The sequence below is a fragment of the Gorilla gorilla genome, chromosome 6 (genome assembly GCF_029281585.2).
Source record: "Gorilla gorilla gorilla isolate KB3781 chromosome 6, NHGRI_mGorGor1-v2.1_pri, whole genome shotgun sequence".
NCBI lineage: Eukaryota > Metazoa > Chordata > Mammalia > Primates > Hominidae > Gorilla > Gorilla gorilla.
Genome location: NC_073230.2, coordinates 36,473,158 through 36,499,049, shown reverse-complemented (window position 1 = coordinate 36,499,049; position 25,892 = coordinate 36,473,158). Strand labels below are relative to the sequence as shown.

Here is a 25,892-nt window from a genome sequence, read left to right as displayed (position 1 = left end):
ATAAATTTCCTAGGTGTTCTTTGTGCTTCTTGTATTTGGATGTCTAGGTCTCTAGCAAGGCCAGGGAAGTTTTCCTTGATTATTCCCCCAAATCTGTTTTCCAAACTTTTCGATTTGTCTGCTTTCTCAGGAACACCGATTATTCTTAGGTTTGGTCATTCAACATAATCCCAGACTTCTTGGAGGCTTTATTCATATTTTCTTATTTTTTTAAAATTTATCTTTGCTGGACTGGGTTAATTCGAAGTCCTTGTCATCAAGCTCTGAATTTCTTTTTTCTATTTGTTCAGTTCTATTGCTGAGACTTTTGAGAGTATTTTGCATTTCTGTAAGTGTGTCCAATGTTTCCCAAAGTTTTGATGTTTTTTCTTTATGCAGTCTATTTCCCTTGACTTCTTGTATCGTTTTTTGGATTTCCTTGCATTGGGCCTTGCCTTTCTCTGGTGCCTCCCTGATTAGCTTAATAACTAACCTTCTGAATCCTTTTTCAGGTAAATCAGGAATTTCTTCTTGGTTTGAATCCACTTCTGGTGAGCTAGTGTGATTTTGGGGGGGTGTTAAAGAGCCTTGTTTTGTCACTTTACCAGAGTTGGTTTTCTGGTTCCTTCTCATTTGGGTAGTCTCTGTCAGAAGGTCTAGGCCTGAAGGCTGTTGTTCAGATTCTTTTGTCCTGCTGGGTGGGGGTGTTCCCTTGATGTGGTACTCTCTCCTTTTTCCTATAGATGTGGCTTCCTGTGAGCTGAGCTGCAGTGATTGTTATCTCTCTTCTGGGTCTAGCCACCCAGCATGGCTCCCAGGCTCTGGGCTGGTACTGGGGGTTGTCTGCACAGAGTCCTGTGATGTGAACCGTCTATGGGCCTCTCAGCCATGGATACCAGCACCTGTTCTGGGGGAGGTAGCAGGGGGGTGAAATGAACTCTGTGAGGGTTCTTAGCTTTGGTGGTTTAATGTTCTATTTTCTTGCTGGTTGGCCTCCTGCCAGGAGGTGCCGCTTTCCAGAGAGCATCAGCTGTGGTAGTATGGAGAGGAACCAACGATGGGCGGGGCCCTAGAACTCCCAAGAGCATATGCTCTTTGTCTTCAGCTACGAGGGTGGGTAGGGAAGGCCCATCAGGTTGGGGCAAGGCTGGGCGAGTCTGAGCTCAGACTCTTCTTGGGCAGATCTTGCTGCGGCTGAGTATTTGGGGTGTCTCCTGGGTCCTGCAGGAGCTGTCCACTTCTTCAGAGGGCCTGTGGGTCCTCTCAGGATTCTTGGTTTGTTCTTGCAGTCATTCTGGAGCTAAAATTCATGATGCGAGCCTCCGCACACTGCTGTCTGTCCGAGTCAGCACTGCAGTCTCTATTTTATAAAATCTTAATACAGATCAAGTGTTTCTGAGGAAAATGTAGCATCCAAATTGAAATATAAAAGTGTAAAATACAGGATTTTAAAAACTTGGTATAAAAAAAGAATGTAAGGTATCTCACTAATCATTTTTATGTTGGTTACATGTTGAAATTAGAATCTTTTGAAGACATTGGGTTAAATAAAATGTAGTTTTGAAATGAATGTCACCCTTTCTTTTTACTCTTTTTTTTTTTTTTTGAGACGGAGTCTTGCTCTGTCACCCGTGCTGGAGTGCAGTGGTGCAATCTCGGCTCACTGCAACCTCCACCTCCCGGGTTCAAGCCATTCTCCTGCCTCAGACTCCTGAGGAGCTGGGACTACAGGCACATGCCACCATGCCCAGCTAATTTTTGTATTTTTAGCAGAGATGGGGTTTCACCATGTTGGCCAGGATGGTCTCGATCTCCTGACTTTGTGATCCACCTGCCTCGGCCTCCCAAAGTGCTGGGATTACAGGCATGAGCCACCATACTCGGCCCCTTTTTACTTTTCTAATGTGGTTACTAGTAAATTTTAAAATTCCTATTGACTTGATAAATCTACTGGAAAGGATCACTTAAGCTTTTGATGTCATACACAATAAACCATTGCCTAACCCAAGGGAACAAAGATTTAGTCCTTTGTTTTCTTCCAAGAGTTCTGTAGTTTTCACATTTACTTTTCATCAATAAAAATTAATAAACTTAGCTAGATGCAACAACATGAAGACTCTTAGAAACATAGTGTTCAGTGAACAAGGCATGTCACTGACTACAAATAGAAGAAAGCACAAAAGCAAACAAAAATAAATCATTTATTATTTTGAGATACAAACACATATTGTAAAACTTTTTTCAAACATTCTATATCTAAACTCCAGGATAGTGAATATCTCTGTCCAGGAGATAGAAAGTTGGGACTGGGACAGGGAAGAAGTACATTGGGTAGATTCAATAGTATTGGTAGCATAGAAGTTTTTAAGGTGGATGGTGCATTTGTGGGGTATCTGTTTATTATTAAGCTCCCTAACTTACAGATATGTAGGCTAGGAAATAATAGTAAGTTTGTATGTTTGTTTGTTTGTTTGTTTGTTTGTTTTGAGACAGGCGTTGCTCTGTTGCCCAGGCTGGAGTGCAGTGGTGTGATCTCAACTCACTGCAGCCTCCGCCTCCCAGGTTAAAGTGATTCTTGTGTGTCAACCTCCCTAGTAGCTGACTACGGGCATGTGCCACCACACCCAACTAAGTTTTGTATTTTCAGTAGACACAGGGTTTCACCATGCTGCCCAGGATGGTCTCAAACTCCTGACCTCAAGTGATCCGCCCACCTTGGCCTTCCAAAGTGCTGGGATTACATGTGTGAGCCACCACGCCTGGCCAATAATATTTTAAAGGAGGCAACTATGATTAATGCTCTGCAGAGAGTTAATTAACCATGTGAGGATTTGGTCTGCTTAGTATGGCAATGCCTTTAAAGTCTCTCAGCACACTACAAAGAAGTAGGAGGCATTATGGTGGAGACAAAGTCACTGATCTACTCTCATGGGGAGTCCCATCAGTTTTCCTCATGGACAGAAAATGATGACACAATCCAAAATAGCAGGTAACTAAAATCATCTTTTCTACCTGGCTCTACCTGCCCATTGGTGAGCAGCTGATTTACCTTGCAGGTCATATTCTGTTACATTTCCCTGATGGTAGCATTGAAGTGCATTCAGTGTCAGAAGCCTCACTGCTTGGAACTTAAAATTTCCCTTTTACTCCCTAATCTGTAAAATGCTATCTCACGGACAATAAGCATTATGAGGGCAGCTGTGTTACCTGTCTTGTTCACCACTGTATACCCAGGGCCTAGCACAGTGGCAGGTACATAGTAGACTCTCAGTAACCTGTAAGAAATGAAAAAATAATTTTTATAGGAACAAAAAAGGTTTCATGGTGAATAAGTGTTGCTTAATACATTTGACTTTATTTAATCTTCCCTTTTCCAACCATTCTGAAACTGCATGGTTTCTAATGCAAATGGCTCCCTTTGCATTAGAAACACCTGGGGTGCTCTAACAACACCTAATCAGGCCCACTCCACCAAAGATTCTGATTTAGCTACCTACTATAGCAACCAGCACATAGTAGTATGCAATAAAGTTGGAAAGAAGGAAGGGAAGGAAAAGAAAGGATGGAATGACAGAAGGAAGACAAATGGCTTGTTCATTTGTACTATAAACCACCTTTACAATAAACGTATATTCAATTATAAGTGCAAATAATCCACCACCTCAAGTACCATTGATTATATCATGTATATTCCTTAGTCCTTAGTCTTAATCAGCAGCATTAAAAAAATGCGAATGCACTCTCATACATTGATTGTAAGATGTATCCTCATTTTAAAAATAATTAAACATGGTGATGAAAGGATAGGGTATCTCTAGAATCTAGGAAATGCAACCCGCAGTCTCCAGGAGCTTTGGCTTTGAAATCTCTGCTCTTTGTAGAGGTCCCCTGTTCCCGTATTCCTTGTGATATAGGATTTACATTGTTATTGTTTTTCTTGAAGATTCTGAAAGTGTTTTCAACCCCCTTTTCTCTGTCTGGTTATAGTTCCTGCCTTGCTTAAAAAAAAAAAATCATTTGTGCTGTATTTTCAAAGACCGTGTGTGTATGTGTGTGTGTGTGTGTGTGTGTGTGTGTGTGTGTGTGTGCGCGCGCACGTGCGCACGTGCATGTGTGTGTCCTTGAATTTGAGGTTGTTTGTGTTTCTAAGTGGTCTGGAAGGACACTGCAGTTTTAAGAGGAACCATCTGCAAATGCCAATTCTTACTTGCACTTGTGCTTTTGAAGGTTAAGTTGCCTTTGGGTAGGGCTTAATATGCTGTATTTAAAAGTTTACCTGGTTGGGCGTGGTGGCTCATGCCTGTAATCCCAGTACTTGGGGAGTCCGAGGCTGGCAGATCACAAGGTCAGGAGTTTGAGACCAGCCTGGCCAATATGGTGAAACCTGTGTCTACTAAAAATACAAAAAAATTAGCCGGATGTGGTGGTGCATGCCTTTAATCTCAGCTACTTGGGAGGTTGAGGCAGGAGAATTGCTTGAACCCGGGAGGTGGAAGTTGCAGTGAGCCGAGATCACGCCACTGCACTCCAGCTTGGGTGACAGAACAAGACTCCATCTCAAAAAAAAAAAAAAAGGTTCATCTAGTCAGGAAATGGTAAATATAAAGTTACATTTCCCTGTCACTTATCATTCTACAGCTCATTAAATTTCACCTAATTGCGTCTTCAGAATTCAGGATGTTAGTGTTTCTCAGCTTCACTACCAGACTGAAATCTTAACACCCAGGTCATTAGAGTTCTATTTACTTATCCCAGGCTATCAAAAGATCTTCCTTTAGGAATGGCGAGTTCCTGAGTAATAAATGTGACTTAGAAGTTTGAAAGGTAAATATTCCAGAAAATCTAACTCATTTTGTTAGTCATTCTAATTGCTTGTGGCATTTTCCATCATAACATTTTTTGATGGCAAAATGTTGATGGTAATCGTGGCCAGGAAACTAGATTTGATAAATGTCTAGCATATCAAGAAAAATTTAACACTTAAATGAGGCTAATTCTTTAACTGTTAGTTGGACTTTAAGCTTCTGTCAAACCATGATGGGAAAAGTCTGACTGTGTTGACTGTGAGCTTTATGTGATTTCCCCCTAGCCCTTTGAAGACAATGAAGAGAATGCCAGTATCATTTCACAAAAACTTCTGGGAGGAGGAAGTAGCTCCCAGTGAAGCATGACTTCTGCAGAGAAGGAAGCTAACTCTAGGACATTTATTTTATGTAACTATAGTCTACAGATAAGCAACTGCCACATTATAGGCAGATAAAAATAGTGTACATTCGAAAACCAATTTATACTGCAGAGTTCCTTGTGAGTTCATTTTATCTGTATCCGTTATAATCCAAATGCAAGAGTAGCATTAATTTTTTTAATGAGGCATACTTCTGGGCTTTTTTGATTTTTAAGCATTTCAGAGAATAAAGGGAAAAGAGAATACCTATAAATTATGAAATTGATTTCGATTCACCTAAACTTGCCATGCTTTCAACATCTTCTCTTGTTCATACTTTATGTTAGATGAAATGTTCACATGATAACCCGTGTGTGTTTGTATTTTCTCTTCATTCTTTCATTAAGCCATTTAATAATATATTCTTCCCCATGAAATGGTTTAAGTTGTTTTTCTTGGTGCACACCACCATCATGTCATAAAGGCTTTATTTTGTTGTTGTTTGAAAGTGTCTCATGCTTAAAACATTAGAAAGTATACTTGTGGTTGTGGCTCCAGGAAATGTAGAATTTAATCTAGAGTTACTTAAACATGGCATGGTGAGAGTGGTTCAGAGAGAAAGATAATAAATGACAATACCATTTGCTATGCAGAGTCCAGAGATCTAAAACCCAGTAAGCTAAGAAATGTATATTTAAATTCAGTTGCTATGAAACCCAACTGTTATGAAACACAGGCGATTACATCAGTTGACTTCACTTTGAAAAGACAAATCAAGAAAGGGTGGAGAGAGTATTCTTTTCTGGATACAATTAGTAGTATCTGTTGTACAATAAATGTCACATGCTGTAGTGGCTACTCCATCTTTATTCCTCATGTCATAGTGTAACAGGAGATGTAAAAAGTCGATGTAGATGTTTTAAAAGACTGGGCCACTGGGAATCACTGGGAATCCAAAGCAGTGTGTGCCCACCACCATCTAATAAAGTGTGAGAGGATATAGGAAAGGTTTAATTTTTTAATTTAAAACAAAAGGAAATAAAATAAGCTTTGCTGACTCTTTTTATTATTATTTTTTTGAGACAGAGTCTCACTCTGTCACCCAGGTTGGAGTGCAGTGGCATAATCTCAGCTCACTGCAACCTCCACCTCCCGGGTTCAAGTGATTTTCATGCCTCAGCCTCCCAAGTACCTAGGATTACCGGTGCCTGCCACCATACCTGGTTAATTTTTGTATTTTTAGTAAAGATGGGATTTTGCCATGTTGGCCAGGCTGGTCTTGAACTCCTGACTTCAGGTCTTGAACTCCTGCCTCGGCCTCCCAAACTGCTGGGACTAGAGGGATGAGCCACCATGCCCAGCCTCATGTATAATGTACAGATTGGTCCTAGGGGGCTGATTTGGTCTGTATGTCACGGTCACACATCAGATGGTCTAGAGCCAGAATGGAAAGCCAATGCTTTTGTCTTTGTTTTTCCATCATCATCATCATCATCATCATCATCATGATTTGAGTCTGTTTGCCATACAGTCTGACTCCAGGCCCCATGCTCTTTCCACTCCAGCTTCCTCTTCTTTCGTGTGTGAGTGGATGACTTAATTCTGTGGCAGTTGACCGTGGTCTGTTATCAAAAAGAGAAAGCCACATTGTCACACTTCCCACTGCCAACAGAAGCCCCAGTCATATGTTCTGGGCTCTTCCTAGGGCTTTTTCATTGGATTTGCCTGGTCTATGTTGTAGAAGTTGTCTAACCACCCACACTCCTGCCATGAGTCAATCTGTGCCATCTACTTTCTTATGACTGTTATTATTATCATTGTTCCCAAGTCTTGTCTTTGGGTAATGATCAACGCAACAGCACAAAAGCAGAAACTTTTTGCTCTGGGCAGAAGCTCCTGATGCCCTCCTTCTTGATTTCTGGCTTTCCCCTCTACTCTTTTCACTCCGAAGATTCTTGTCTGTTTCTTCAGCCTCCTGACAGTCCCCATATTTGTTACAGTGATTTGCACATTCCTTCTAAGCCTGTTTGACATTCTCTGGAAAGAAAAGGGAAAAGGATGCTTTAGTTTCCCAACAGGGGAGAGTTGTGTTTTTGGAAGAAAAACACCACCAAAAAACCTAATTGCAAGGTAATGGGGTGGCTTTGATGAATAGAACCATTGAGAGCATGGGGCAGAAAGTCTTGCACCTGACTGATACCAGGTTTTCCTGTCTAGATAAAAACATAAAGAACACAGAGCACAGACTTTAAAAAAAAAAAAAAAGGTAAAGAAAAGTAAGCTGTGTAACCAGGTACTTGCCTTCTTTTATGAGGAGATCAACCTGGTTGGAAACCTTCCACTAACTTTGCTATCTACCAGGGAGGGGGAGTGGGGATTGATAACAACAGGTGGGAATTAGACTCCTGGCAGTAGCTTTTCTGGTTCTTTGGATGTGTGCCTACTACTGTCGCTCTCAGTCCTCTTCTCAGAGAAAGGCAAAGTAACCTTTACTCAAACTGGAATTTTCTGAAGCTGGAAGGCAAGTTTGTTATGGGAGGAGAGAATGCCAATGGGTCAGCCAGAATCCAAGGAGGGCTGCACTTTGCGGAGTGCTCTGCTCCCTGACCATGCTAGGGCCTCCCCGTCCACTGTCCATATTCGTTTTGAGAGCTTCTGAGCATCTCTAGGTTAATGCTTTTTGTAGGCTGCTTAGCATTTCTCCTGTGATGAGGCTGTCCTGCTCTCTGCTGGCATTCGGGACCACTTTAGCTGGGAAGGATCATTTCCTTCCCATTAGTGAAAGGGAGCACAGCTTTCCTGTTTTATTTTTTCCCTCTCTTCATAATCCTTAGTGTATTCACTCAATTACTAGTGGTACTATTATTTTTTGTTTTTTGTTTTGTTGTTTTGTTTTGTTTTAGAGACAGGGTCTCGCTGTTGCCCAGGCTAGAGTGCAGTGTCATAATCATAGCTCACTGCAACCTCAACCTCCTGGGTTCAAAAGACCCTCTCACCTCAGCCTCCCAAGTAGCTGGGACTACAGGAACATGCTGATGTGCTTGGCTAATTTTTTAACTTTTTTGTAGAGAGAGGGTATTGCTGTGTTGCCCAGACTGGTCTCAAGCTCCTGGCCTCAAGTGATCCTCCTACCTCAGCTTCCCACAGTGCTAGGATTAAAGGTGTGAGCCATGGCACCTGGCCCATTACTATTATATTTTGAACTTAAGTGACAGTGGTAATGTTGGGGAGCGGAGAGCTGGCAGGGCAAGCCAGTAGCAAGCAGGTTTTCCCATAGTTCCTGTCTACTCCCGTGTAATGATAGATATTATGGGAGTATCTGCTGCTCCTCCTCCACATGGACATAGTTTCCAATTTCCTTAATCCAGCTTCATGAACCGCAGACCGCTCCTCCGAGAGTGGCTGTCCTTGGAAGTTACTTACTTCTGTTACTTCGCAGCTATTGACAGAGAGACCAATTTTCTTTCCAGTATATACCAAACCCAAGGTATAGCAGTGCTGTCCAATAGAAATATAATGCAGGGGAGATATGTGCATTTAAATTTTCTAGAAGGCACATGAAAACTATAAAAGAAACAGGTGAAATCAATTTTAACAATATATTGTCCTTAACGCTATATATATAATGTCATCATATTAACTTTTAATTGATACTAAGAAATTATTGAAATATTTTGCATTCTTTTCTTTGTACTGAGTCTTCAGAATCCTGTGTGTATCTTAGACTCACATAACAATTTTGACTAGCCACATTTTAAGTGCTTATAATACACTTTATTGAAGAATGTAGGTCGATACCATAGATTTAACTGTCTATAAATTCAAGCATTACTGTCTATAAATTAAAGCATTTTTTCTTTGCTCTTGCAGGGCCGTTTCTTATTGGTTGGGTTGTATGCAAATGTGTGTTTGTTAATCAAATATATTTAATGATGTGGAGAAAGAAAGAAATTGGCTCCCTGACCCACCTCCTAGTAGGGTAATAACTTTGTCAAGCACATTGCAGTCTTTGGAGATGACCCTTAGGTGTGACCTTGAAGCTGACCTTCTGACAGGCAGGGGTACATTCCTCCTCTGGAGAGATTTGTCTGTGGGAGTGGGTGAGCTTGCTCCTGGGACAGTCAGTTTATTAAAATTCAGTTATTGGGCCAGGCGCGGTGGCTCATGCCTGTAATCCCAGCACTTTGGGAGGCCAAGGCGGGTGGATCACTTGAGGTCAGGTGTTCAAGACCAGCCTGGGAAACATGGTGAAACCTTGTCTCTACCAAAAAATACAAAAATTAGCCAGGTGTAAACCCGGGAGGCAGAAGTTGCAGTGAGCCAAGATCGCACCACTGCACTCCAGCCTAGATGACAGAGCAAGACCCTGTCTCAAAAAAAAAAAAAAAAAAAAAAAAATCCAGTTATTGATCATGGTCAGAGGAGATTCTTGAGAGGCAAGGGGATCAGAAAGCGGCCATGAGAGCAGACCCTGAAACAAGAAGCAGAGTAAAGGACTGACTAGAAGGGGCCCCAGGACTTTTATATTCAAGCAAGAGGACAAGAATTATTCTGGATCATTCTTAAAAGTCGTTTAAGTGTGCTGTTCTAGGTAGGGAGCTTTTTTCCAAAGATCATTGCATCAGAATGATGGCTTTCTGGATCCTTTTCAAGTTGGCTTTGTTGTTCCCCACTAAAAGCAGCAAAATAATTTAGAGTTAAGGTGCAAGAAAGCAGGAATAATTTTTTTTGGCCCAAAGACATTATTTATATAATCGCTGGACACTGACTCAAACTTGCTGTTCCACTTCCATTCTTCTTTATTCATCTTGACAAAACCAGCTGGTAGAGGGATGGGAGGCACATGGGGCTGTTTATTCTCAGTTCACTTACTCTCTTGTCTTCCCTTTTCCTTAAAACGTGAAAGCAAAATATGTCTCTTTTTAAGAACAACTTGGTTGCAGAAATGACTACTGTTTCATTCAATTTTTCTACCAGTCTTCTTCAAGCAGGCCTTGGGGACTCAGGCCTCCTGAGTATTACATCCCTAAGACTCTGCACAATTACCAAGAAGAAGTATGGCCAACAGTGAGAGTGATGGACAGCTGAGGTCAATGCATTGTCCATGGACAGATAACAAGTCTGCCCCCAGTCAGGGACATTTCTTAAATGTTATACTCCTCAGCTGAATTAAAGTTTTCTTCTGCAGCTGAGCTTTTGGGAAACCCATGGGAATTATTGTTTGCTGAGCTGGATAATAGTGAAATTAATTCTTTTCTGCTTAGGGGGAAGGCACTGGTGGGACATGCTAATTGCTTCAGTCCAAAAGAACTCCTGGCCACATTAGAGTTTGTAATAGAAGAATGATAAGTAAAGCAGCCAGAAGAGGAAGTTTGGAGGGCTGATTTCAGGAGTTTCATTGATTTAGCATCTGTAGGGAAAATTCCCTTAAAAAAGAATTTTTTTTTTTTGGATCAGTGAACAGGAGAACGTTCAAAACTAAGACAGATAGAGGCCAACTGGGAATGCTGTGCAGCCTGGAATAGCTTAGGCTGCTGTTCAATCATTTCCCCAAACAGGAAACCACAGAATGTTAGAGATTAAGGTCACTAGATCATTGGGAAAAAAGCATAACTTTGTCTGCAAAGTATTATGATATATTGTAAATGGACCAGAATATAAGCATAAATCTTTCGTCTAAAAATGCAACAACAAAAATCCATCCTTCTCACAAAAGCACAATTTGCTTTCCTGTTGTGCTGAGATACCAAAGCCTCCTTCTGTGGTATTTCTGTAATTTTCCTAATAAGTAAGGGCTGTAAGCAGGGAATAAAGAGAAAAGTTTTGTGTTCTCTGTCAGTAACATGTGTGCTTTTTTTTTTTTTAACCACAACAAAAAATGGATAAAGTTTAGAACAGTAAGTGGACCTCACATGATTTATTTTCAGTCTTAGCCTTTCATGCTAGCAACAATGAAAATAAACTAAAATGCACACTTATATACATTTCTGTCTCTAATCTCTCAGGCTGTATTAAAAGCACAGAGTTCTTTTTTCACCTCTGATTATCATCATGGCACCGCCTGACTTAAATTTTAAGTAAAAATCTGTGCTTATAGAGTGTGGAATCTTTCTAGGTGTCTGTAAAAGTACTCTTCTGCAGGTATCTTTGGCTAAAACGGTTGCTTTATATCTGCCTTAAATTATTTACCCCTCAGAGGCATACTCTATTTAAAATAAGGGTTAATTCTCATCTGATTCTGTTCATTAGGTCTTTACTAGGAAAAGGTTTTCTTGCTGAGAGAGTTAAACTCATGAATAAACTGCTGATTTATGTGCATCTAGAACCTGAAATTCAATTTATGATTTGAATTGTTAAAAGGACTAGCATTTTAGAAAGGTTTAAGTGAAACTGACTTTTCTTGGCCTCTCTTCTAAGGAAAACTTAAAGAATGAAAGCATAAATTTCCCTTTCCTTTTCTGATTATTCACTGCTTTGAAAAGTTAAAAAAAAATCTGAAGCATTTGGAAGACAGGGGTCACAGCTTTCCATACCTGTTCCCATGGTACTTAGTCCTTAGTCTCTCCATAAACGTGTCTGTTGAATAGGCAGAGATCTCATATGAGTAAACTAAAAAACAAACAAAACACACTACATACACAAGTGAGCATGCCCTCTTCTCCAACTCAGACAAAAGGCCACTTCCCTTCCATTTCAGATGGAGGGAACACTTAACCACCTGCAAATCCAGGAAGGAAGTGAAATAAACGGATAGTGTTGGATTGAGACCTACTGAGCTTTCTTTTTTACCCATGACAGAGGTATGGATACAGAGAATATTTTTCTCTTCTAAGAAAAACAGTAGCATAAGCATTGAATAAATGCCAACCACCCTGTGCCTGTGTGTGTGAGGATACCAGGGCACGGGTGGGGGTGTGCCTCAGGGTTACAGCTCCGCAAAGTGTTAGCTCATTGTGGCTGAGAGGAAATACAGGCCCAGCATGGTCAGATCTCCTAATATTTAAATGCTGACTGTCTTAGTTCAGGCTGCTGTAACATAGTAACATAGACTAAGGGCTTAAAAACAAGAAAAAATGGTTTCTTACAGTTCTGGAAGCTGGAAATCTGAGATGAAATTACCAGCATGATCGGTTCTGGTGAGGATCTTCTCCTGGGTTGCAGACTACTGACCTCTTTTTGTATCCTCACATGGTGGAAAGAGTAATAGAGAGCTCTCTGAGGTCTCTTTTGTAGGGGCACTAATTCCATTCATGAGGGCTCTGCTCTTATCCCCTAATCACCCTCCAAAGGCCCCATCTCCTAACACCATCACTTTGGCTGTTAGGTTTTCCACATTTGAGTTTTGGGAGGATACAAACATTTGGTCCATAACACTGGCATCTAAATGGAAAAACAGTTACAACAACACCATTTGGACTAACCAAATGCATCTGCATGCTGAATGCAAGCCTCACACAGCCAACTTAAGACCTCTGCACTCCAGTATAGGAATTTATTTTTTAGTTTATCCTCGATAAAGAGCAATAAAAACATTGGTAAAACCTGCTCTTCAAGTTATAGGAAATCTTTAGGTTTGGTATCCTATTTGCCCTCCTGACAGCTGTGGGATGTAGCTATTTCCACTTTTTAGAGGAGAAAATTAAAGCTCAGAGTGAGTAGATGACATATCCAAGATCACTCAGTGAGCACAGGTCTTGCGGGGCTGAGGCAGGGCCAGAGGTCAAGACTTCTGTCTGAAAGTGTCGGCTACTTTTATAAGCTTCTGCTGTTAGTTCTGTCCAGTCAGTGGCGTGCCTGGTGCAGTTATTTATGGAGTTCTAACTCCTCCATCCTAAGTCACAATTCTAATCCATAGGTAACATTTCATTTGGAAATTGTTGTACCATTGTGTACTTTATCATGCTTCACATGCATCGTGTTTCATAAATACTCCCGATTCATATGTGCTTTTCTTTTCTTTTCTTTTTTTTTTTTTTTTTGAGATGGAGTCTCACTCTGTCACCCAGGCTGGAGTGCAGTGGTGCGTTCGCAGCTCACTGCAAGCTCCGCCTCCCAGGTTCACTCCATTCTCCTGCCTCAGCCTCCCAAGTAGCTAGGACTACAGGCGCCCACCACCACGCCTGGCTAATTTTTTTTTTTTTTTGTATTTATTTTAGTAGAGACGGGGTTTCACCGTGTTAGCCAGGATGGTCTCCATCTCCTGACCTTGTGATCCGCCCACCTCGGCCTCCCAAAGTGCTGGGATTATAGGCATGAGCCACCGCGCCTGGCCACTTTTCTTATACCCATTGTACAGATGAAGAAACTGAGCTCTAGGTGGGCTAACTCAATTAAGATAATACTGCCAGTTAGTGGCAGGGGTCAGATTCAAACCCAGCCATAGAGTTTATGCACATAACTATAAACATATATCCTTAATGTCAAAGAGTCACACTTTAGGTTTGCCACTTGCTTGTGGAATTACAAATATAGAATAAAGCACCTGTTCAATGTGTTCTTATGGAGGTTAGTGACCTTAGTAGTGAGGCAATGTGGAAGAGCACTTAGAAGCACACAGTTTGGGCTCAGGTCGATCTGAACTTGAATTTCAGTCACCTGTTGGGGGATCATGGTACACTGACTTACCTCCTTACACCTCTGCCTCCTTGTGCCTAAAATGGGATAAATAACACCTGCCTTCTGAGAATGCTGTAAAATGCTTAGCACAGTTCCTGGAACATAATAAGAAAAACAACAAGAGAGTCTTATTATTACTCAAAAACTTCCTTTTAAAAGCCATAGTCTTTACCACACTTTTCTAGCATTTAAGTGTGGGGGAATTCCATGTGATTTTGAATTCCAGGCTTCAGAATTAGAAGTTCCTTTAAAAGAGTAATACATGAATTTATGGCTCTAACTTTCAAGAAAAGACTGAGATGCTGTGGCCAATGCATGCAAAATTAGTAGTCAAGGGTGTGTTATTATTTAGAGAGCTTGAATATATATAGAGTTCAGGTTCATCCTGGCTGGATTTCTTCCTACAGTCGGCCTTTTTCTGAAAGAGTGAGATTGACACCAAGTATTTGACACAGAAAGACCATCCCTATATTCTGAAGGTTTATTTAGAAGAAGTGCTGTGTCGAGTCTCTCCAATCATTATCAGATGATCAACTTGTTTGAGAAGGAGGAGGACCTAATACTCACTGACCTCTTATTCTGTGTCAGGCACTGTGCTGGGAACTTTGTGTACATGGCCTCATTAGTTCTCGTTACAATTCTGTATAGTTCGTAGCATCCTCATGTCCAGAAAAGGGGCTGAAGCTCTTGGAAGTTCACCCACATGTCTACGAGTTCCAGTTATGGTGTGTTGGCATGCACTGCACTGGTCTGAAGGTGTATGAGTTTGGATTTCATGGTTTCAGTGACAGAAATAACTCTGCTTACTTGAAGCATGAACGGAATTGATTGGAAGACAGGATAGGTCTTAGAATTCATGGAAAAACTGAAGAAGTGGGATGAAGAAAGCAGATTGGGGAAAATTCTAGGGATCTAGGAAGCAAAACTAATGAGTAGACTTGTCAATGAACTCTGTGTCCTCTGCCCATGATTCCAATTTCAGGGAAAGAGCATTTGAGTGCCTTTACTTAGGTAATGTGCTCATCCTTTGCCAGAGGAGGCAGGACACTATGATTGACAACTCCCACCAGGGCTGTATCCACTGAAGGTGTGGGTGACCCAAAGTACAGTTTCCAGGAGAAGGGAGAGTGGACCTGGGCTTGCAAAAGCAGCAGATGATCACTATACAGCACCACATGAAACCATTAAAGAGCAGAATCCATACCCTGTAATTGTCCATCGGTTTTATGGGGTACCAGGCACTGTGCAAGGCCTGGGGATGTAGCACGCACTCGGGGAGCTCCTGTTTTTAAGGCACTGCTAGTATTTCACAGCGGTTTAGCAAGGCCACTCCCCACCAACTGTGAGTAATGCCCTCACACACATCCTGTCCATAGAGCCAAAGTGAGAGGTGACTAAGAGATGTCACCAGGGCCGGACAAACAGAGCAAGATTGTTTCTGAACCGGAGATGTGAACTGTGTCTCATATGCAACTAACTCTCAGTTTCCAGCAGCTTTTGGTAGCACTAAATGGTTAGCTGCAGGGAGTCAATAAATGCTTGTTGGTTTGAAGGAACTTTAGCTCTTTTCTTAAGGAAAAATTTTAGATAGAAGGGTGGAAGTCGGGATCTAGGACTCATTCTGTTGCCTCACGGTATCACAGTTTCCGTAACAGTCAAGTGGAGGTGGACAGTGGAACACTTCTGTTCCTGACCTTGTGAAGCAGTCAGTACAAGAATAAAGCTCTATGTACATGAAAGCAGGTTGAAAAGCAAGAAAGAATTAATAATAATAAAAATGCTTTTCTCATCTCTGCCTTTTGACAAAGAGGAAGAAAAAAGATGCTTGTGGTCCAAGTCACCAAATGCCATCTCTTGTAAAGGCTTGAATTCTGGAATGAGTTTTTAAAGACTGTCTATGAACTAAAATTAAGCTTTTTACCTAGTTGTCATGAAAAAAAAATGAGAGCTGGTATGGTAGTATTTGAATTCTTACAAATTATTTCTCCAAAAGACTCATCTTTTGCCAAACTGAGGTGTCCAACCTCATAGCATTATTGTTCTTTTTTTTTTTTTCCATTATAAAAGCATTCTAGGCTGGGTGCAGTGGCTCATGCCTGTAATCCCAGCACTTTAGGAGGCAGGTAGATCACTTGAGCCCAGAAGTTTGAGAGCAGCCTTGGCAACATGGTGATACCCTGTCTCTACCAAAAATACAAAAAAATAGCCAGTCTCATAACCTGGTCTCTAAATTAATTAATTAATTAAACTTTTTTAAGAATTATTTTGTAAAAAACGATGAGAACACATGGACACATGGGGGGAACAACACATACTGGGGCCTGTCAGGAGGGTGCAGGGGGAGGGAGGTAATGGATGCTGGGCTTAATACCTAGGTGATTAGATGATCTGTACAGCAAACCACCATGGCACACATTTACCTATGTAACAAACCTGCACATATACCCCTGAACTTAAAAGTTGAAGAAAAATAAATCAATAAATAAAAAAGCATTCTATGGCCAGGTGCGGTGGCTCATACCTGTAATCCCAGCATTTTGGGAAGGAAGCTGAGGTGGGCAGATTGCTTGAGCCCAGGAGTTCAAGACCAGCCTGGGCAACATGGCGAAACCCCGTCTCTACAAAATATACAAAAAAATTAGCTGGGTGTAGTGGCGTGCACCTGTAGTCCCAGCTACTCGGGAGGCTGAGATGGGAGGATGGCTTGAGTCCAGGAGTTGGAGGTTGCAGTGAGCCAAGATTGTGCCATTGCACTCCAGCTTAGGGGAACATAGGGAGACTGTCTCTTAAAAAAAAATTTAAAGAAAAGGATTGTAACCACATTTGCCAAAAACAAAACAAAACAGAAACCTAGAAGATAGCCAATCTAAAATAAATCAACCATAGCTCAAATAACTGTATTTTGATTTGTTCTTTCCCCAGGTTTGAAGCATTTTTAAATATGTGATAATTAGAGTACAAACAAGTGAAGTCTCAGTTTTTCATTGATTTTTTTCATAAGATAAGCATTTTTCTGTGACATTGCATAACCATCAATTTCACTAAGCTAAGCAGCCAGCCCTCTAAGGACTAAAAGAAGTCTCTAAAAGCAGTGGCTTTGCTCCCTTACCAGAGGCCTACAGCTGACCAGAAAGGAAAGTGAGGAAATGCATGTTCAGGGCGCTGCCTAGTACGTCGCTGGAGACCAACTCCAACCAGCTCTTTCCTTGTTCCTTGTTTTGTTCCAATCACTATTGACAAGGGAAGTGTAGCTAAAAGCTGCATTCATCTCTGTCTCCTCCCTTCTGTCTTTAGACCTTGTTGCTTAAAATACCAGCAAGCCTCAGGGGTAGGTTTGCTCCAGAGTGTCCCAGTTTTAGCACTGAATGTCTTGCTGGGCAACTCCTGTCCAGGGCAAACTGGGACAGTTGGTCACCCTACCGGGGGAGAAGTGGGATGAGTGTGTAGACATATGTGGCCAACCTGTCCTTGTCAGAGCTAAGTTGCTGCCTGGAACTTTTCTATCAGGATGTGGGTAGCCAGCGTGTGCCCTTGGGCTTCAGGACCACCCCTATGCCATGCCCACCTGCTTCTCATGCTCAGTCACTGCGTCCTAGGCTATCTCATCCACTCACCCAGCCTAGAGGCACCTAACTGGGATATTCCTACAGGGGCTCCTGAGAGTAAATGTGACATTTAGGTGAAAATAAGAGCTCTGGAATTCTTATATTTAATGCTGGCCTGCCTTTGAAATCACTTCTCATGATCATTATTCTGATTTCTTTTTTGTTGCATTTGCCTTATGTGCCCTTCAGAAATACAAAATGGTTTCCTTGCTTTGCAAAGGAAGGATTTCCATTTGTACCCAAAAGTAGACCTTCTACACATTGCCTGTGTGAGATTGTGCAATTCAGCTCTTCACTGTTTCTTGGTCCAGAGAGTTGGTGCTCTTGTTATGATAAGTCTTGACTAACAAGATAAGTCTTGACTAACAACTCAGGGATGGTCCTCCTTCCATGTCAGTTCAACATGTAATATAATGCTGTACATATAAATGTGTTTTTGCTGTAACATGGGGACTTGCTATTGTCCCTTAAGGATGAAAAAAACATCACATTGATTTCAAAATATAGTAATGATTGTCAGTAAAGAAAGCTGTGGGAGACACATGAGAGATGCAAGCTGCCTGTAGTGGCCATGGAGAGTAAAACTAAATGGATGCACTATGAATTTGCTGATTGATCAGCATCTTTTACACTGAATTCTAGAAGAAGAATCACTTTATGCTTGATGATCGTTGCTAATCAGCTATAATCAGGTCTTCGTAGAATGGTGAAGTAATTAAGTCTTGTTCACTGGTACTAATCATATATAATTGTTTCCATACTGTTGGCCAAAACAACTATAGGAGGTTTTGCAGAGGCCGTGAGTACTCAAGGTCTTTGAGGTAATTTCTCTATATAAACAATGCAAATATTTTATTACCGGAGTTCAGTTGAATTTTTTTAACAGGCTTTAAATCTATCAGGATTTTCCTGTGGGTTTCTTCTTAGGAGAGTGGGGGTGGTGATGGTGACTGAGTAACATGAAAGGCCCCATGTTCCTGCAGTGGGGGCCCAGGGCTCTTTCATCTTAGTCTGACTGCTGTCCCACTGCTGCTTGAGGATTTGGAGTGTGTAAAAGTCCTGGGCTTTTTAATTATGTTTGAGCCTTTTAAGAAGCCCGCACCATAAAGGGAAAGACGGAAACTTATGCAGTGAAATATTTTATATCCAATTTGAGGATTCAACCAAAGGTCTCCACTCGGGCCAAATCAGAGCCTTCAAATAGATCAAAGGTAGCATGGAGTTGAGGCCGACCTCTTTGTTGGAGGTGGAGTGGCAATACTTTATGATAATTAATATGTTAGTTGCATAAAAGTAGCATAAGAGTAGAAAAAAAGGAGAGTATATTACTCAGATTTCCACCATCTAAATATTAACATTTTTCAAACTTTGTATTCCATATATGTGAATATGTACATTGATTTTTATAGTTATAATTGTGATATACATTATACTTGACTTTCTGCTTTCATACTTAACATTATGTGATAAGCATTTCCCACATTGCATCATGGTTCAATGAAACATTTTAAATGGTGTTATAATAGCCTATAGAATTCTTACACTGTTGTGCATTTACCTACTCAATTATAGGACTTCTGGATTGTGTTTGAGTTTTTCATTATAAGACTCAATGAATATATATAATTTTTAAAAATTTCTTTGGACCTGTTTTCCTAGAATATATTCTACAAGTTGAAATTACTGGGACAAGGAATTTCAACATTTTTAAGTTTGGGGGCAGAAAATTGGCTACTGATTTTCTGAAAAGAAGAGCCATTTTATACTGTCCCCATTAGTTCTACAACTTTATCAGAATTGGGAATTATCTGAATTCTTTTTTCAAGCAAATTGAAAATTGTTTTAGGATTAATGAAAAGAGTTACCTCAGTGTTGTTTTTCCTATGATAACCATCAGTTTGACACATACAAAAAATTGTATTCTAGGAAGAAAGAACATTCCTCACTGTTGACAAGCAGCTATCATATTTTTAAAAAGGAAGTTTTGCAAGTGGCGTGGCAGGCATAGTTGCTTCCAATAAGAAACAAATTTGAGGCACCTGAATCTCTCTGTCTGCTGCTGCAAAAAAATTATACTTGCTACTGAAATCAGTGTAGGAGAGGAGAACAATATGGATTAGCAATACCCAAGAGAAAGCTCAGCTTGCCAGCGACTGCACTGCCTGAAGTTGAAGTTAATGAAATGCAGGCTTCATGAAAATCCTAGGGGGTAGTATTCCTTAGTTCCACTAAAATGTAACCACAGTCTTCCTTCTTAACATAGCCATAAATCCAAGTAAAACCTGTATATATGTATCACTGAGTAATACAACACAAATGTTTTTGCAACCAAGAGAGGCCTTTATGCAGATTACTATGAAGAATGCAGTGGTAGAGACAAGGCTTGAGTTTATTTCAGATTGTTGTTGTTTATGGCTAACTAGAAGAAAATCTCAGAGAGATTCATGTCTCTTTTTCTCTCTCGCTGGCTCACTATTTATACCTAGCTCGATTCATGAGCTTCACCTCCTGAATCTTGCATTTGCTGATGGCTTGATTTCATTTCAGGTTCTGATCTACAATGGCCAACTGGACATCATCGTGGCAGCTGCCCTGACAGAGCGCTCCTTGATGGGCATGGACTGGAAAGGATCCCAGGAATACAAGAAGGCAGAAAAAAAAGTTTGGAAGATCTTTAAATCTGACAATGAAGTGGCTGGTTACATCCGGCAAGTGGGTGACTTCCATCAGGTAGGAAGATGCTTGGGAGCAGGCAGGTTGTGGGAATGGGAGAGCGGGATTGAAAATAAAGCCTGAATAGCAATGAGACATGGCCGACCTTAAGCAAAGCCATACAACAGCCAGTGTGTGTCTTCTGTGGCCCTACTTTCCACAGAGAAGAGTGGTCTGAGTTCAGACATACATAGGACTAAATATAAAACCAGACAAAAGTTTAGGCATTGTTCAAGAGGTAAGGAGACAATTCATTAAAAAGACAGTGCTCAGTCCAAAGAGGCAAATCATTAATGAGAGAATTGCAGTCTATTTGGGGAGAGAACTTGGCAAATTATAAAAGGAAGTTTCAACACAATCTCCTCTGGCAAATGTATGATCACATTTTTATATTACACGTGGAGCCTCAGGACAAAATCTCTCTAGCTGACACCCTAGTGCAACTTCCACTACGGGGTCAGATGTTACTCTCATCATCTTCCTTTCTTGTAATGTCCTCTTCAAGTGTTGGAATCGTGGTTATACTGGCCTCATAAAATAAGTTGGGAAGTGTTTCCTCTTTCTGTTGTTGGAAACGGTATCTTTAAGTGTTAGGAGAATTCACTGGTGAAGCCATCTGGGCTTGGAGATTTGTTTGAGGGAAGGGTTTTGTTGTTGTCAATATGTAAATGTACATCTTTATAGAATACATGTAATATTTTGATACATGTATTTAATGTTAATGACCAAATCAGGGTATTTAGGATATCCATCACCTCAAACATGTATCATTTCATTATATTGGGAACATTTCAAATCTCTTCTAGCTATTTTGAAATGTACAATATATCGTTCTTAACTATAGTCATCCTACTGTGCTATTGAACACTAGAATTTATTCCTTCTATCTAACTGTCTGCACCCGTTAACCAATCTCTCTTCGTCTTCCCACCCATCCCCACTTCCCAGCCTCTGGTAACTATCATTCTATTCTCTACCTCCATGAAATTAACTTCTTACGCTCCCACATATGAGTGAGAACATACGATATTTGTCTTTCTTTGCCTGGCTTATTTCCTTTAACATAACGACTTCCAGTTCCATCCATGTCACTGCAAGTGATAGGATTTCATTCTTTTTTATGGCTTAGTAATATTCCATTGTGTATATATGCCACATTTTTAAAATCCATTCATCTGTTGATGGACACTTAGGGTGATTCCGTGTCATGGCTATTGTGAATAGTACTATAATAAACATGGGGTGCAGATATTCCTTTAATATACTGATTTCTTTTCCTTTAGAAAAATATCAAGTAGTGGAATTGCTGCAGCATATGGTAATTCTATTTGTAGTTTTTTTTAGAAACCTCCATATTGTTTTCTATAATGGCTGTACTAATTTACATTCCTACCAATAGTGTATGAGTTCATTTTCTCTGCATCCTCATCAGCATCTGTTATTTTTTGTCTTTTTGGTAATAGCCATTATAACTCCAATGAGATGATACCTCATTGTGGTTTTAATTTGCGTTTCCCTGATGATTAGTGATGTTGAGATTTTTCCATATACCTGTTGGGCACCTGTATGTCTTCTTTTGAGAAATGTCTATTAAGATCCTTTTCTCACTTTTTTTTTTTTTTGAGACAGAGTCTTGCTCTGTTGCCCAGGCTGGAGTGCCACGGTGGGGTCTCTCGGCTCACTGCAAGCTCCACCACCCCGGTTCGCGCCATTCTCCTGCCTCAGCCTTCCGAGTAGCTGGGACTACAGGCGCCTGCCACCACACCCGGCTAAGTTTTTGTATTTTTAGTAGAGATGGGGTTTCACCGCATTAGCCAGGATGGTCTAAATCTCCTGACCACGTGATCTGCCCACCTCGGCCTCCCCAAGTGCTGGGATTACAGGCTTGAGCCACCGCGCCTGGCCCTTTTCTCACTTTTTAATGGTATTATTTATGGTTTGTGCTCTTCAGTTGCTTGAGTTGCTTGTATATTCTGGATATTAGTCTTTGGTCAGATGGATAGTTGGCAGATATTTTCTCCTATTCTACAGGTTGTCTCTTCACTCTATTGATTGTTCCCTTTGCCGTGAAGAAACTTTTTAGTTTAATGTAGACCCATTTGTCTGTTTATGGTTTTATCACCTATGCTTTTGGGGTCTTAGCCATAAAAGCTTTACCTACACCAGTGTCCTAAAGTGTTTCCCCTGTTTTCTTCTAGTGGTTTTATCATTTTGAGTCTTATGTTTAAGTCTTTAATCCATTTTGAGCTTATTTTACATGGATATGGTGAGAGATAGGGGTTTAGTTTTTGAGCTTATTCTACGTGTATATGGTGAGAGATAGGGGTTTAGTTTCATTCTTCTGCATATGGATCCCAGTTTACCCAGCACCATTCATTGAAGAGGGTGTCCTTTCCCCAGTGTATGTTCTTGTCAGCTTTGTCAGAGATTATTTGGCTATAAATACGTGGATTTATTTCTGGGTTTACTATTCTGTGCCATTGGTCTATGTGCCTGTTTTTGTACTAATACCTTGCTGTTTTGGTTGTTATTGCTTTGTAGTATATTTTGAAATCAGGTAGTGTGATGCCTCCAGCTTTGTTCTTTTTGCTCAGTATTGCTTTCACTATTTGGGGTCTTTTGTGGTCCATGTGAATTTTAGAACTTTTTTTTTATTTCTGTGACAAATGCCATTGGTATTTTAATAGTTATGCATTGAACCTGTAGATTGCTTTATTCAGTATGATCATTTTAACAATATTAATTTTTCCAGTCCATGAGCATGAGATAGCTTCCATTTGTTTGTGTCCTCTTCAACTTCTTACATCAGCATTTTATAGTTTTCCTTGTAGAGATCTTTCACCTCCTTGATTAAATCTATTTTAAGGTTATTTATTTCTTCTGTAGCTATTGTAAATGGGATTGCTTTCTTGATTTCTTTTTTAGCTAGTTCATTATTAGTGTATAGAAATGCTAGTGAGTTTTGTATGTTGATTTTGTATCCTACAACTTTACTGAATTCATTTATCAGTTCTAAAATTTTTTTGGTGGAGTCTTTAGTTTTTTCTGTATAAAAGATCGTGTCAGCTGCAAAGAGAAACAGTTTGACTTGCTCTTTTTCAGTATGAATGCCTTTTGTTTCTTTTTCTTACCCAGTTGCTCTGGCTAGGACTTCTGGTACTATGTTGAATAGGAGTGGTGAAAGGGGACATTCTTGTCTTGTTCCAATTCTTAGAGGAAATGCTTTCAGCTTTTCCCTATTCAGTATGATGATGTTTGTTGTATATGGCCTTTATTATGTTGTGGTATGTTCCTTCTATGCCTGATTTGTTGACAGTGTTTAACTGTCCAACAAATGTTGGACAGTGTTTAACATGTCCAACAACATGAAGGGATGTTGGATTTTATCAGATGTTTTTCTTAATCTATTGAGATGAACTTACAGTTTTTGTCTTTCATTCTGTTGATGTGATGTATCATGTTTATTGATTTGCATATGTTGAACCATCCTTGCATTTCTGGGATAAATTCCACTTGATTATGATGTATTATCTTTTTGATGTGTTGTTGGATTCTGTTTGCTAGTATTTTGTTGAGGATTTTTACATCTATATTCATTAGGGAGATGGGCCTGTAGTTTTCTTCTTGTGTGTGTCCTTGTCTGGTTTTGGTACCAGGATGATAGCCTTGTAGAATGAATTAGAAAGAATTGCCTCCTCTTTAATTTTAAAGAATTAGTTTGAGAAAAGTTTGTGTTAGCTCTTTCATATAAGTTTGGTAGAATTTGGCAGAAAAGTCATCCAGTCTAGACTTTCCTTTGTTGGGAGAATTTTTATTACTGATTCAATCTCATTATTCTTTATTGGTCTGTTCAAGTTTTCTATATCTTCCTGGTTCAATCTTGGTAGGCTGTATATGTCCAGGAATTTATCCATTCCCCTAGGTTTTCCAGTTTGTTAGGCTAAAGTTGTCCCTGATAGTCTCTGATGATCCTTTGTATTTGTGTGGTATCAATTGTAATGTCTCCTTTTCCATTTCTGATTTTATTTATTTGGGTTTTCTCTCTCTCTTTCTTGATTAGTATAGCCTAGTCTAGTTTATTGATTTTATTTATCTTTTTTAAAAACAGGCTTTTTTATTTCATTGATCCTTTGTATTTCTTTTTAGTTTCTATTCCATTTAGTTCTGCTCTGATTGTTATTATTCCTTTGTTCTAATTTTGGGTTTAGAACAAAAGATAATGGGTTTGGTTTGTTCTTGCTTTTCTAGTTTTTTAAAGATGCATCTTTAGGTTGTATATTTAAACACTTTCTACTTTTTTGATGTAGGTATTTATTACTATAAACTTCCATCTTAGCACTACTTTTGCTGTATCCTATAGGTTTTGGTATTTTGCGTTTCCATTTTCATTTGTTTCAAGAAATGTTTAAATTTTCTTCTTGATTTCTTAATTGATTCAATGGTCATTCAAGAGCATGTTTTTAATTTTCATGTATTTGTACAGTTTCCAAAGTTTTCCTTGGTATTGATTTCTAGTTTAATTCCATTGTAGTCTTAGAATATACTTGATATGATTCTGATTATTTTACATTTGTTGAGACTTGTTTAATGGCATAACAAATGATCTGTCCTAGAGAATGTTTCCTGTGCTGATGAGAAAAAAATGCATTATGTAGCAGTTGGATAACATGTTCTGTAAATGTCTGTTAGTTCCATTTTGTGTAAAGTGCAGTTTAAATCTGACGTTTCTTTCTTTTCTGTCTAAATTATGGCCAATTCTGAGACTGTTTGTTGAAGTCCTCAACTATGATTGTATTGGAGCCTATCTCTCCCTTTAGATCCAGTACTATTTGCTTTATATATTTGGGTGCTCCAGTGTTGGCTGCATATATTTAATATAATTGGGATGGTTATATCCTCTTGCTAAATTGAAAACTTTTTTTTACAATTTTTATCTTGAAATCTGTTTTATCTAAGTACAGCTACTCCTTCTCACTTTTGGTTTCTGTTTACATGGAATATAATTGTTTATTCCTTTACTTTCAGTCTGTATGTGTCTTTGCAGCTGATGTGAGTTTCTTGCAGGTAGCTGATATGGTTTGGATGTTTGTCCCCTCCAAGTCTTAAGTTGAAATGTGATTCCCAATATTGGAGATGGGGCCTGATGGGAGGTGATTGTGTGATGGGGAAGATTCCTCATGAATGGCTTTGCACCAGTCCCTTGGTGATAAGTGAGTTTTCACTCAGTTCATGTGAGACCTGGTATTTAACAGAGTCTGGGACCTCCTCCATCTCTCTCTCTTGTTCCTGCTTTTGTCATGTGAAACACATGCACCCACTTTGCCTTCTGCCATAATTGTAAGCTTCCTGAAGCCCTCATCAGAAGCTGAGCAAATGTTGGTGCCATACTTGTATAGCCTACAGAATTGTAAGCCAATTAAACCTCTTTCCTTTATAAATTACCCAGCCTCAGGTATGTTTTTATGATGCTGCAGAATGGCCTAACACAGTAGCATATAGTTAGATCATATTTTATTTTTATCCGTTCAGCCGGTTTATGTCTTTTATGTGGGGAATTTAATCCATTTACATTCAAAGTTATTATTGATAGGTGAGAACTTATTTCTGCCATTTTGTTCATTGTTTTCTGGTTGTTTTATATATCCTTTGTTCCGTTCTTCCTCTTTTATTGCTTATCATTGTGGTTTGATGGTTTTCTGTAGTGGTAACATTTGAATCTTTTCTCTTTCTCATTTATGAGAAGCCAGTGAGTTTATACTTTCATGTTTTCTTGATGGTAGGTATCGTCTTTTCACTTCCAGTTATAGGACTGCCTT

At 39.8% G+C, this 25,892-nt stretch overlaps 1 protein-coding gene across 4 annotated transcripts in view; it reads left to right on the top strand.

Moving 5' to 3' along the window:
- Positions 1 to 25,892, top strand: part of CPVL (carboxypeptidase vitellogenic like) — a 203,573-nt gene that overhangs the window by 147,464 nt on the left and 30,217 nt on the right. For all 4 annotated transcript variants that reach the window (XM_019031138.4, XM_004045233.5, XM_031012685.3 and 1 more), the window contains one exon: positions 19,912 to 20,094. In XM_019031138.4, the coding sequence (XP_018886683.1) occupies positions 19,912 to 20,094 (183 nt within the window). The remainder of the gene's footprint in view (positions 1 to 19,911; positions 20,095 to 25,892) is intronic.